At 30.2% G+C, this 14801-nt stretch overlaps 1 protein-coding gene and 1 non-coding gene across 3 annotated transcripts; both read left to right on the top strand.

The window, feature by feature from the left end:
- The first annotated feature begins 3196 nt into the window (after positions 1 to 3196).
- LOC124535609 (vam6/Vps39-like protein) lies at positions 3197 to 13432 on the top strand. 2 transcript variants are annotated; one of them, XR_006966819.1, is made up of 13 exons: positions 3197 to 3477; positions 3558 to 3707; positions 3781 to 3908; positions 3987 to 4190; positions 4476 to 4662; positions 4763 to 4880; positions 5001 to 5127; positions 8613 to 8993; positions 9504 to 9726; positions 9877 to 10332; positions 10461 to 10690; positions 11312 to 11577; positions 11963 to 13432. XR_006966819.1 is itself a non-coding variant. In XM_047111877.1 (13 exons), the coding sequence occupies exons 1-13, from the start codon at positions 3408 to 3410 to the stop codon at positions 12116 to 12118; spliced, it is 2565 nt and encodes an 854-aa protein (XP_046967833.1). In that variant the 5' UTR covers positions 3197 to 3407; the 3' UTR covers positions 12119 to 13432. The 2 variants fall into 2 exon arrangements, 1 of the variants encoding a protein (XP_046967833.1); XM_047111877.1 differs by having other exon boundaries at positions 11443 to 11577.
- A 1082-nt stretch (positions 13433 to 14514) lies between these two features.
- Positions 14515 to 14587, top strand: Trnar-ccu. The gene has a single exon. It is a non-coding gene; the product is annotated as a tRNA-Arg (tRNA).
- Positions 14588 to 14801: the final 214 nt, after the last annotated feature.

Genomic DNA, 14801 nt, shown 5'->3' on the forward strand with positions numbered 1-14801 from the left:
TTCAATTATGAACTTATCAGATTGAGCATTTTGTTGCAAATAAAAAGCATACTTGTAAATTTTTATAACTAGCGTAAACTGATCTCTCAAGATAATTTTAATATTTAATAATATTTCAGAATATTATGTATTTGTATAAACAATTCAATGGATTTAAATTTTAGATTTACTACATTATAAATATTTGTTTAATCGGGCAACTTTACATTAGTACTTTTTATTGCAGTGTACCTTCTTATCCAACGCTGAATAAATGTAATGTATTTAATAAGCACTGTCGGTGTCCTATTGTAACGTCATAGTTTTTTCGATAATATTGTATTCTATATTCAATAAATAATATTTCTGCTATGTAAAAAAATGTCATTGAGAACACATTAATAGTAGTCATTTATAAAAAAAACGATGTTAAAATAATGAAAATCATTGTCATAGTTTTAAGTATTTTAGCTATTTCATTTTTGCACTTCGAGTTGGCGTACAGTTATTAGGTAAAGGTATTAAAAGCCTCTAAATATAGAGTAACAAAAAAATCTTTTATTCATGGTTTAAATGTAGCCTAAAAATTAACCTTCGGTGTAAAATAATTTGCACTAATTCTTATAGAGCACCTACACAGATTAGGCAGCTGGAAAGCGTGACGAGTTTGCAACGGTCTGTTTTGGACTTTATCATAATAACCACATTCTGTTAAGCATCGGTAAAGAACGTAATCACAGTTTCAATAACGCATCTATAGCGTGCCAAGCTATTACAAAATCTCTGAAACAAGTAATATTGAATTGGTCCCGATAACGTATATAATATACGCTCGTATTATTACATATTTGTATGTACTAATTACTTATAAATTTTTAGTATGATAAGAGATATATTGCGCTCGGCGCACGATTTCAAATCACACATAGTGAAGCTTAGTTGTCGTCCCCTGCGGCTATTCATTTGCTGACACACCTTTATAATTCGTGTAAATATATTATAATTATTATCTTTATGGTATGACTCTGATAAAGTTAATCGGTAGAGAGCGGAAACGCGCTCGCTCTTACTATTCCCGCGGTCTTTTCGTGCGCTAGATGGCGCGCAATACTATCCGAGCAGAGGAGACCGTATGAATTCAGTAAGGTATTACGATAGTTTAGATACGCATATTTTATTAAGTCTATATAATATGATTTTTGTAATCGACGTTGCTTCTAAAGACCCTCTGTGTAAAAAGTTAAGACATACTAGTGACCTGAATGTTTGAAGCGATGTTATTGGAACGTCTTAAGCCCACTGAATTCTCACTTTCACGATTTGCGTGCACATATACTAAATGAGAATTTCCCGTAAAATACATTACTTCGAAATGGGGTTGACTTATATAAATTATTTAAAGTAAAAAGAGTTTTCTTATTGCTAGTACTGTAATATTAAATTTAATAGTGAGTGAAATTTGTATTTTGTTTTAATTTGTTTTACTGAATTTGAATACATCGTAACACCCATATCGTTGTTAGTTATGAATGAAAATAACATAATTATAAAAGTAAATATTAAATGAATAGTAAACATGGTTTTTTATTTTATACTTAAATTAGATATATTAATCCTACCTTCAAATTAATTTTAATCTTTATAGGTCTGAATTTAGAATTTTGTCTGTTAAATGTATAATATCAAATGATTGTCACTTTAATAATAATGATACGTAATCAATTATCATTTAAATTAGAGTTTGTAAGGCAGGGCAATTTGGAAATACTTACATTTTTTTTTTAGAATACGCAAACAACTTTTTGTAATCAAGCATTGAGAATTGTGGGGATATAGACAATTATAAATATCAATGTTATCATAGAGTACATACCATTTGTTTTGCACCGACAACATAGTTATTGAACCTATATGCTGCCATCAGCATTCAAAGAGACAACGCCATTGGATCCAGGGAATAATTATTATCGCAAAACATTCGCAATCGCTATGGCTGTCATAGAACCTACATACATTTTTATAACAATTATTATTCTCCTCCTTTTCGAAGTTGTCTATAGGTTGAACAAGTCAATCATAATTTAAGATATTGCACAGTAACACTGTATATTAAATAAGAAATTCTTATTATTCATGTCGATGAATGGTTATTATCAATAATATATAATAATTAATTACTATATGAAGTCAGTTGACATGGTGTTGGCACGAAGTCGAGGTGTTGGATATTTTATGAAGGACCTGAGAGAACACCACCAAAAACGGTTCAGCTTTTGGTGGTGTTTTTAAAAATGGACTCCAATAATTATATAAATAATAAAAATGTATTCCTCTCGAAATAATAGAGAGTATTACACTATTCTATTACCCAATGAGTAATAGAATAGTGTAATGAGAAGCTAGGGAATGGCACGCTATTTGAATTGACCAAGAAGCAAGAGCAGTGATAACACTGACCGTCAGATAGCACCACCTAATTTTTCAAGAGAATAATCTAATATTAATGTTGCTTAATATCACAAGTCAAGATATTAGTTGTTACGAATCGCCTGCGTCTTCTGTCAGTCTCTTAATAGAAAATAATTTAGGTTATTACAATAACGTCACTCTGTAATGGTCAAATACTGTCCGGTTTAGCACGCAGCCCTCACGCATATCACTAAGCTGCCGTCACATCGAGAGACACCCACAATGAATGTAATACATAGAAGCTGCCTCTTCAGAATTAGCTATAATTAAATCTACTAATTGAACAGTAACTTTTTTTGTTGAATTCAAATGAAAGTCGATGATTTTTAATTTATTATACTCATGCGTTGTATTTTAATTATATCAAAATATATTTTGAAAGTACATCATAGACCAAGTATCTATTGCTATAGCTTGTAGTATGTAATAAACTTTAAATTAATACGAGTAGGAAACTGAAAATATGAATTTGTATTATTATTTGTATTTGCGATCGTTAATTTCCCGTACGTACTTTCAGCAGATAAATTTAGTTATCTATCAACCTAATAGTAAACGAGCAAGTGCTTTGTTAAATGACTACTTTTAATAATTTAAAAACAAAACTTATATCCCTTTATCGATATAAATTATGGTACTGTAAAGCCGATGGAACCGCTAAGCTGGTATCACTAATAGTTAATTTGAAATTTATCTTAAAATTTTAAAAAGTAACACTAATTTTAATGTCATTGGCTGTCAGTTGACATTGTCAAAGTCAATGAATAGTGAATACATTTTTACTCACAGCTATAGCAATAACATAAAGTCATTTATCGAATATCAAGTGCCTAATTTCTTAATTGTATTCAAAATATGAATTTTCATAAAAATTAGAAGGCGATATGATAAGAAACGATAACTTTGAACACACTAGTCACATATATTACCTGTTTGTGTAGTTTTAGTTTGTTTTAATCATGCATGAGGCTTATGAAGTGTCTCATTTACTTAATGCTACAGTTCAAATAGAAGCAATAGCTGCTTATGGTAAGAAATCAATACCAAATATAAATCCTTAATCATTTAATGAAAGCTAAAATTACCTTAACATTTGTATTTCTTTCAAGATGGAAACCTCTTTTTGGGAACAAGGCAAGGGCATTTGCTTATGTACTCCTTGACTTCAAACAATGGTAATCAGAAATATGAACTACAACTGCGCAGATATTGTAAAAACTTCAGCAAAAAACCTATTCAACAAATTGAAGTTGTACCAGGTAACTGTTCCTATTAAAGTATGTTTGAAATTAAAATGACACATTTAATTTCCTTTTTTCAATTTGTTTACAGAAGACAATTTACTGCTTTGCCTCACTGACAATGTTCTATCCTCCTATGATATAAATGGAGTCAACTTTCCATTAGTCAAGACATTTTCTGAAACTAAAGGAGCTTCAATTTTCGCCTTAGACAATAAGGTGATTATTATATTTTAATTTTTCTCAATTCCTAAAATTAGTAAAGAAGAGAATTTTAATGTTTTGCTATTATTACAGTCTGCTACATCAATGACTGGTGAATCAAATTCTGTGGTTCATCTTTGTGTAGCCGTGAGAAGAAAGTTGCAATTGTATTATGGAAAAAATGGAGAATTTAAGAAGCATCTTTTCGATTTTACTATCCCTGAAGTTCCAAAAGTAATGGCTTGGGGTCAACAGTACTTATGTGTTGGGTTTAAGGGCGAGTACACTTTGTTTGATGTTAGTATTCAATTTCATTACAGTATCGCTAAGCTTAGCTTTATGGCAATTAAAAATTAACGGTTCTTTTTCTTATTTAATTAGATTATTAGACATATTATTTAATTTTTATTTCATTACCGATTAATTCCATTTTTTTATTATTGAGTAGTAGTAAATCACTTTTTCTATAATTTCTTTTGAATGCATACCAAATATAAATCATATGATTGTAAGGTAGCTTTTTTTTAAAGTTTTTGGTTCAAAAAATAAAAAAAATCATGTATATTTAATTTCTTTTCTCAGTTGTCTTCACGAGATCCAAAGGAATTATTTCCTACAAGCAGTTCAAAATCATTAGAACCAACAATAGCGAAATATTCAGAAACATCATTTTTGCTTGGCCGTGACAACACATCAGTGCTTGTGGAGGAAGCACAGGAAATTGAAATTAAAAAAACTATTAAATGGAAAGAAGCCCCAATAGCTGTTGGTAGGTTGACGTTAAATTTAAACTTGGAACTCATTAACTATGCAAAAAGGTTAAAGCTTTATATTTATTACTATATTTGTCAATAATATTCATCTTTCAGTATGGGATGAACCATTTGTACTTGGCTTGATGCAAGATCAGGTTGTCGTCCAAACAGTTGAGCCTGCATTGTTTATACAAACATTACCTGATTTAAATAAAGCAAGACTGATGTATAGGTAAATAACATTGTTTTGTTTAAAATATTTAATATAAAATAACTTACATTAATGATTTAGAAATATTCTTACGACTTTAATTCTGCTGTAATAAAAATAATTAATAATTAATATTTCCAGGTGTAAGCGTGGTTTGATATTTGTTTCGTCAGTTGGGCAAGTGTGGTGCTTGAGTTCTGTTGATGTTATCAAACAAAGGCAGCAATTGTTGAAGGACAAGCAATTTCAAATAGCAATAGATTTAACGGTATACTCAAAAGTTTATTAATTATTCATAAAATTTTATGATTAAAAAATTTAGGTATTTTAAGCATTGTATACATCAGGGTAAAAAAGGCCCTCAACATGACAGTGCTTGGTATACCGCACACTGCTGAATAGCGGTTACTCTGTGCTCAGGCTGTGCGACATTTTGCGACTTATTATCATAAAATTATGGTGTGGAAATTGGCCCATGATTCAAATAAGATAGCTTTTTATGACAGAAAACAAACACAAACATTTTCTGACAGTACCTAGTTGTAGGATAAGGCGTATATAATATTTAAGTGTAGAAAGTTGTGAATAAAAGCTAAATAAAATACAGCAATTTATAAGTTAAATACTTAATTTAAATTTAACTTTGGCTCAGAAGCTTAGATCTGGCTTGATTCTTGATTCAAATGTCCGTTGGCTAATTAAAAGGTTTCGGCTTCTCTGATAGTGTAAAGTTTGAAAATTCACCCTGTTTCTTGCCTCACGTAAATCTTCGGTTGTCTTACTCTTTAATTCCCTCCGATTATGTCGATATTCGGATGTAATAGTGTCTACACTACAAAATCCACTGGGGCAGAGCAATACTGTTTAAATAGTCACTCTATTTAATACAAACTGTGCAAAGCAGTTTGTATTAAATCTACCATATTTTGAAAGCATGTAATCAATAATATTATAAATGTGAAAGTAACTCTGTCTGTTTGTTTGCCAGAATTTCTTTCACGACCAAACCGCTGAATAAAATTTGGTATCATATATACAGGGTTATTTGTAATTCGACGTACATCCGCTAGGAGGTGATAGGGGTGACTATTTTTTTCAACAAAAATACCTTAAAAACATTATAAAACTTGTTCTGCAGATTAATTAAAAAAAATAAGCGTTTTTTTAGCTTTCCACAAATGTATAAAAACTAGCATTTTATTTCAAAGCAACCGAAATATAATGACCAGAAAGGAAGCTGGAAGAAATTCGTATTCGAACATGAACGAATTCATACTAAAGGTCGCTCTTTAAAATTCTCATAAAATTAACTAAAAATAATATCCAATGAAAAAAATCTAACTGACTTACTTAATACAAATTTAAAATAAAAATTAGAATCACAAACAGATCAATAGCTAAGTTATAAGTAAGACATTTTGTAATATAGCTTAAATAAAGTATTAGTAAACCAATCCGAGAATCACATGACAACCAACACCCTAAAACGCAAGCGAAGCCGCGGGCGACTACTATTTATTAATATTGAGATTTGCTAAAATCATTTCGGTGTTCATTGCGTATTAAATTGATTTATTTTAATATTAATTATCAGTCAAGATTACGTACCCAACTACGTTTTTTCGTATTATTATAAATCGTTCAATTTAAATAAATTCTTAAAATAGGCTTTTGTTGTGCTAATAGGGCACAGATTATAATTGATGACATTTAATAAAAATACAATACATTTATCCTGTTTGGAACCTCAGTATATTATAGATTTAGTTTACTTTGTGTATTGTGGTATATGAGAAAATATTAATGATAGTTTTCCTTATAAATACACACATAAACTAATGACTTTAAGTTATTAGTATTTATAATTAATATTTTACCGACGTATTTTGTATTAAATATTTGGTTTATTAAAATATATAATTAAGTAAGAAATAGTGAAATATTGAAGTCAGTTCTACGAGTAAAATACAGCACTTATAAATTTTTAGAGTTTCATCGTTTTACAACTTGTAAGGTTTCTTTTTTCCTATTAAAATTATAAAGGATTAACACCAAGATTATGACGAATTAACACTTAGTAAATTACTTTATATTTTTCATAATATTGAGTTATCGACTTATAATGTTTTTAAATCGAATTAAAATACCAAGACTGGAACGAATAAGTACACCCGTTTCGAAAACAAAAAAAAAACTTTAAATTAGTGTAAAAACATCATCTTTAAATAAATAAAAAAGAGAAAACTAATATACTTATAAATAACTATTATTTTATTTCTTCCGGTTAACATTACCGACCCCTTAATGTTTAACTGCATCAGTGGACTTTAAGAGTAATTGTATATCATTTTACATTTCTCATAGTATTATGTTATTGTTCCATTTCATTACAACTTGTTATTAATTCAAACCAAATGTAACTTTACTTCATAATTACTATTTTAATCAGCACTTTTTATCATAGTCGATCAGGGAATGCGTATGTTAATTGCAATATGTAATTTTAATTCCGAAACGTTATACGGTAATCGGCAAAATAGGACGTACTTTTTTGTTGTAAAATGTTTCATTTTAAAGGAAAGAAGCGACAGGCGAAAATAATTAAACTTTTACATGTAAGTATTGTACAAGTGTTTTGTTAATTTTTATTAGTGCTGTATTTTATCGTATCAAAGTTTGTGCGAGTTTCGCGGTTTGAGATTATTATAAAATCATGTCTTTTCGAGCTGTTGTTAATACTAAGAATAGAAAAGGGACAATGGCCCTATTAGTGCAGGTGAGTAAAGGGAATGCTATTAGTTAAAAGGAATAAGCTAAACTCGGTTTAGGATATAGATATTTTCTTACCAGCAATAATGACTTAAAATTTTCATTCGTCATTTTCGTCTGTAAAAATCTGACACTTGATTGTTATGTTATCGTGGACCGTATATATTATCCGATTCACTGTCGCTATCTAATATAATTCAAAAAGTAATATCTATAAATAAATAATTTCATTTAAATGAGTTAATTTATTGTTAAATGTAAACGAAAGGAATTTATTTTAATGCTTTTTTTGTAACAGTTATTTGTTACTAACCTGGAGTTATTATGTTTTTATTGTTAATATAAGTGAACAAACTATAGTATTTGTATTTGTTCCCCTTGAGGACTAATCCTCAAGGGGAACAAATAGTTAAGTTAACACTGTTCGGTGCGGAAGGTTGCTTGCGCGATCTGTTGACGACTAGCGTCATTTTTACATTGGACAATAAGTCAATAGTATATATTATAGTAAAATAATATGTTATTAAAGTTATTAATTTCGGGATATTTACCATGTTTTTTATTTTTGTTGTTTGTTTTAACAAAAATAAAAAACATGGTAAATATCCCGAAATTAATAACTTTAATAATAAAAATAACCATGTTAATTTAAAATCCTAAATAATATGTTGTTGAATTATAATAAATTAAAATTGTCACGAACAAATAACTGGCATACCTACCTTTTATACGTTAATGCTGCTATATCAGAAACCCTCACGAAAGATTTTACAACTATTGTCCAAAAATTCAACTCAATTAGATGAATGCAAAATATGGAAAGTACCTAATTACCAAAATAACTTCTTTGACACGAGGACAGACTGTATGTTTGTCTGTTTTTGTGTATAAAAATAACCTATAAATTTAATAATATGTATTATACTTGTATTTTGTAGTATCTTAATTCATAATTTCATTCAAATATATATGTTTTTTAATTAGAATTTATCAGAATGTTCCGCCGAAGAAAAGAAGCAAACAATACATTCCATTCAGATGCTCTTTGCTCTCGAGCTGTTTGATATAAAGCAGTATTCTCAATCTATGAAGGAGTTTATAAAATTGAACACCGATCCAGCTGACGTCATTAAATTATTTCCGGAACTCGATAACAAACCGGGTTCCGATAACACGAAGAAACTAAAAGGTAAAGATCTAGAAAATGCTTTGAATGCCCTGATTGAGTATTTAGTGGAATTAAGATCGAAACTCGGGAAAAGTACGAAGGATGCAAGTGGAAGTAAGGATGAACCAGTTATTCAAAGAAACGTAACTCAACAGCTTGAGTTGATCGATACGACGCTGCTGAAGTGCTACTTACAGGTATCATCATATATTTTAATTTATCAGATCATTTATAATAGGCTATTTGACTGGTTTTTAAAATCTTTTTTATATTATTGAGTAGAGGTTAAGGAACCCAGTAAAGTAGATTTTTTTTATTTCTATTACATATTTGGACAATATGGCGCTGCAAAGGGGTCGGTGACGTCACTTTGCTGTATTTTAATCTGTGGTACATATAGTAGAAAAGCAAGGTTTACAACAAAGTGACTTCATCATAAACCCGGCCAATCAGGAGCGTTTTGTGTCACGTGACTAAAGTTTGAAAAAATGCATTTTTATTTATTGATTACATATTGAATAAATTAAGTATTATTTTCAAGTCTCCTTAGTAAATAACCATTTTTAAACTCATAATATACACTAATAATTCACAATTTATTTTTCGCATTGTCAAACAGCCTATTGTTCAATAAGACGTTATTCTTTTGTGGAATAAATAGTTCATATCTATCATAATTGAAAATATCTTCGCAATTTTACTTTTAGACAAATGATGCGTTCGTAGCTCCTCTTTTGCGTCTGAACAACTGTCGTTTGGAAGAAGCTGAACGTACATTGCTGCAGCATGGCAAGCACAGCGAGCTCATTATACTGTATCAGACGAAAGGACAACACACGAAAGCGCTACAGCTGCTGAGAGAGCAGGCTAAACAGCCGGACTCCAGCTTGAAGGGTTATCATAGAACTAAGAATTATTTACAGCATTTGGGTAAGTGTTCATTTACCTTTAGCTATTTCTGCAAGAACTACTTTTATAAAGTAAATCATAATAAATATTCATACATTGCATATTTTTAGCAACTGTTCCAATTTTGAACTGAAAATGTTTTAATACAATTTCTAACGATAAAAATTTTAGGTGGTGATCACATCAATTTAATATTCAAGTTCTCTGATTGGATATTAGAAGAACATCCTGAGGAAGGCCTTAAAATATTCACGGAGGATATAGTTGAAGTGGAAAATTTACCGCGTGCTAAAGTGCTAGACTTCCTCTTAAGAGAACACGACCCTCTAGTCATTCCATACTTAGAACATGTTATACACACCTGGAACGATACTAATCCCTTGTTCCACGACGCTCTCATAAGTATGTATAGGGAGAAGATCACAGATAAAAAAGCGAATTCGACCGAAGAGGAGTTGCAGCATATAAAATCGAAACTGGTGGCTTTCTTGGAAAAATCATCGCAATATACCCCCGAAAGGGTTATATTGCATTTTCCAAATGATACGTTGTTCGAAGAGAGAGCTATTATATTGGGGAAACTTGGGAGACACGAGCAAGCTTTGGCCATTTATGTGCAGATTCTTGGTAACTATGTTTCAATATTTTTAAACTTATCAAAATATATGGCATTTTTCAAAGGATCTTATGGTGTTAAATTGTTATATTAATACAAAATTTATGTATAATATAAATTATAATATTGATTTTTTAAGGTGATGTGGAAAGAGCGATTCGATACTGTGAAACTATTGGCGAGAAGTCTAACGACAAAAATGTCGATGTCTATGTAATTTTAATGAGGATACTGATGAACCCGGAACAGTGCACTTCGTTGATTGGACCGTTGTCCAATGTACAAAGACATCCGAAGTCGTCCGTGCCGGATCTGGAGACGGCACTTAGTATATTAGAGAAACATGCGGACAAAATATCGCCGATAAAGGTTTGTGCAAGTACAGTACAGTAACATCATATAGATATCTTATTATTGGGTAGGAACTTAAATAATAAGGAGATTTGCCGTTCATGTGGCCTTGTTAATTCAGAACCTTTTTGAATTATTATGCGATTGAACACTATAACGTAATACCATAACAAAATTTGCAAAATAAAATTAAATAAATATTAAAAACTCTAAACTAAGTCTGTTTGTAATATGATACAACATCACATACATTACTCTGATCACAATGTAAGTAGCTAAAGCACTTGTGTTATGGAAAATCAGAAGTAACGGCGGTACTACAAACACACAGACCCAAAACAACATAGGAAACTAATGATAATCTACATTGACTCGGCCGGGAATCGAACCCGGGACCTCAGAGTGGCGTATCCATGAAAACCGGTGTACACACCTCTCGACCACGGAGGTCGTCAAAACGTCGTATCGTAACGTTATTTTAATGCTACCATTAAAATAACGTTGACGACGTAGGTTTTGTACAAGATTGCGTAAAAATGAGCATACATTAGTTTTAGTAGAGCCAGTGTTCCAGACACAATGGTACCTGGCAGCTTTATGGTATACTGGTTGTGGGTGGTGACCGTATGTGTGTTGTAGGCGCTGTCGGTGTTACCAGACGGGGTGCCGTTAGCTAAATTAGTTTTAATAGAGCCAGTGTTCCAGGCACAATGGTACCTGGCAGCTATATGGTATACTGGTTGTGGGTGGTGACCGTTTGTGTGTTGTAGGCGCTGTCAGTGTTACCAGACGGGGTGCCACTGGCTCGTCTGGAGCGTTTCCTGTCGGCGGCGCTGCAGCGCCAACTCACGCTCAAGCGCCGCACGCAGTTGCTCAAAGGCTTGCTATACGCTGAGCATTTGCAGGTGAGACATTTGCGTTCTCTGCGTCATTTCTAGTCGTTCCAAATTCAAAAATGCACGAGCACAGTATAGAAAGTGATATTATTGAATGTAAAGAGTCATTATAATATTCGAATGCACATCTTGCTTAAATTTCATTGATCTAAATAATGTGTAGAAACTGTTAAAAATCTATAAATAAATAATCTTGAATAAATATGCCTATAAATTATGGTGAACTTTATAAGTATCTTAAAAATTTTCACCAGATATTAAAATATAATAGAAATTTGCATTTTATACCTCTTTGAAAAACCTGTAAAATTGGAAGAACATACATTTAGTAACGTTTATGCTATTGTTATTTCTTCTTCGTATATTAATATAATTATGTATGTATTTTTCACAGGTTCAAGAACTAAAGCAATTCCACGAATCAAAAAGCATAGTGATAAATGATTACAACGTGTGTCCTGTTTGCAAGAAGCGTTTCGGAAACCAAAGCGCTTTTGTGCGATATCCCAATGGAGACATTGTTCATTACTCCTGTAGAGTTGATAAGTAGCTCTGCAGATTATAAATATATATATTATCTTAAGAAATGTATTTATATATTTATTAAGTATAACACATGCCAATAAAGAAAGTATTTATATATTGCGGACAGTACTTATACTACAAGTAAGGACAGCAAAACTAATTAATTTTATTGATAAATCTAAAAATTTGAAATACATTAACTATATCAATTTGATTAGGTAATGGCATTAGTTTGAACTCATTTAACATTCTTATAATTATAATATTATTATAATAATATTTATTTACGATAATTTTTTAATAAGATCGTGTTTAAAAATCATTATTTAAATTACGTTTTTGTGAATATTTTATTGACTGGAAAAGCATGCCTATTATATTAATTTCTTTATATTTATATAATAGGAATGAATAAGTATAAGATTGGTCGCTATTTATAAATATATTCTGTATTGGCGTGGGTTAGAAAATAAAATCGTTATTTGAGGTACTTGTATGGCCTATTCCAATGGGAGGAAGAATAAAGATACGCCTTATATTTAGGTATTGACTGTAATTTGCAAATAACATAGTTTTATTGTACACTACTAACAATTGCTGATTTTTATATCTTTATTCATACAACACCATTCCATTTATCTACCAACATCAACTTTAATTTTACTTCTAAAGATCGGATGACAGCTTTGTCGACGTTCATAGTTTATTCGAAAATCCATAATGAATATCAAAGATAGATAACTTTTTATTAATTATATCGCATCCATTAGATCTCAAATGTTGTTTATAGGGCTTTTGTCACTTTGTCGTTGGAATAGGCTATAAACAGTACAGTGTGTTTTGTATATTTTGGCACTCAGTATTTGGTTACGAAACTTTCCTTATGATAATAAATTCATAAAATAGTAAATAAAGATTATTATCATTTGGATAATTTATAAAATGGTGTTGTCGTATACCAAATTTGTAACCATATAATACAATTTGATCAATTAAGTCACGTGATCTATATTCGACTGATATTCTAATGCAGCTTTTTCAAAAAAACAATACTGTAACGTACTATTAAAATTTTTAGTAATATTAACTTGTCTACCTATAAAGATACTTTGAATTTCTTACTTTATTGCTTTATTAATAGTAGAAATTTTGTATAATAAGTTAGTAAAAAAACAATATTTATACTTATCTCGGTCAAATTATAATCGTAATATGCTTTTAATAATAGCTTATAATTTGTATTGCGTATAGTAGATTCTTCATACCATTCTTGTATCTTGAAACTAATTTGAATCTTATGTCTTATGTAATAAGAATTATTGTACAGTAACTCTTATAAATAGCTTCTTATCTGATATTAAGAAAATAAACAATGATAAAAAAGTAAACTACATATTAATAATACATTTTATAAATATAGTACAATTTGTTTTACTTGAAATACCCTATCTATGCCTACTTGTTTTCCTTGGTATTATTGGTTGCTTAAACTTATAATATTTTTTTATAGTTTTAGAATTTATTGAATTGATATTTAAAGTTAACGTAAAAAAGATTAAATGAACATGATATCAATACATTGCATATTTATTTGCAAAAAGTATATTGCTATTAATTAGAATAGTATATCAAAATATTGTACTATAACAAGAAATGGAGGGCTTCATCTTCATCTTATGTCTCAGCATTGTCGGATATATAATTTTATCATATTTAAACGTTGAAACTATAAATATAATTTAAGGTAGCTAAATCGTAGCGCTTTCTTCAATGGACAAAACATTTAACATTTGTGCTTATCTGACCTACCCATCTTTTGTCCTAAGTTATGCGTGGGGTATGAGTAAAATTAGAAATGTCTCATGTAGTTTATAATTAGTAAGAAAAAAAGGTGGATTTCTGAAAAAAATATATTTTTGTATAACCTCCGCTAAATGGTTTTTGATGTCTCTAGGGAGGCGAAATCACTTGTATTTTAACATATATTTTGTTTGTTAAATATCATTTTAATAAAGAAATGATAAGTAAATAATCTGATTTTTTATTATTTTAAGATTATATTATTCGAAAAACTCGTGTCAATTAATTCTTTATAGCAATGACATATCCCTACAGCTTAAGAAAATTTAATTTAAATAGTCATTCATAGTTTGAAAATTAAGTATATATTTTTTTAATTATACATTTAATATACCTAGCGTTAATATTAGCTGAACAACGTTTATATACAACGACAAATAATTCCCCTGAACGTCGTAGACATTGAGGAAACATAAGCTGTATAAATTAAATATTACGGAATACTTAATTTATCAGTGTGTTAATTGTAGAATGAGTGAGCAAACGTGACGCGTGTCCGCATGACGCAACGACGTCGACGCCGGTAGAACATGGGCCGGCTCTCGCGCCGCTCAGCCGCACGCCTCTGTGGCCCAATGGATAAGGCATCGGCCTCCTAAGCCGAGGATTGTGGGTTCGAGTCCCACCAGAGGTAACCACTAACCACTTTTTAATAAAATCAACAATCTAAATTTACTAGAGTTCCGCAAGTAAAGGTCGTAAAACTTTATGCTATCTCTTCTTCAATAATATTTATTATTTTTAATGTAATTATGTTACTAATGACTCTTTTAAAGAAAATTAAATATTAACGGTTGAAATCACTGAATGTAGATAATAACAGTCTTAAATACGATATATAACTCTTG

This window comes from Vanessa cardui, chromosome 15, assembly GCF_905220365.1.
Source record: "Vanessa cardui chromosome 15, ilVanCard2.1, whole genome shotgun sequence".
NCBI classification, from domain to species: Eukaryota; Metazoa; Arthropoda; class Insecta; order Lepidoptera; family Nymphalidae; genus Vanessa; species Vanessa cardui.

Excerpts from the sequence above, each read along its gene's own strand:
- LOC124535609 (XM_047111877.1), top strand. The coding sequence starts at position 3,408 with ATGCATGAGGCTTATGAAGTGTCTCATTTACTTAATGCTACAGTTCAA. Across the intron at positions 5,128-8,612 it reads AAATAGCAATAGATTTAACG|AATTTATCAGAATGTTCCGC; the intron begins GTATACTCAAAA and ends TTTTTTAATTAG. Across the intron at positions 10,691-11,442 it reads ACAAAATATCGCCGATAAAG|GCGCTGTCAGTGTTACCAGA; the intron begins GTTTGTGCAAGT and ends TGTGTGTTGTAG.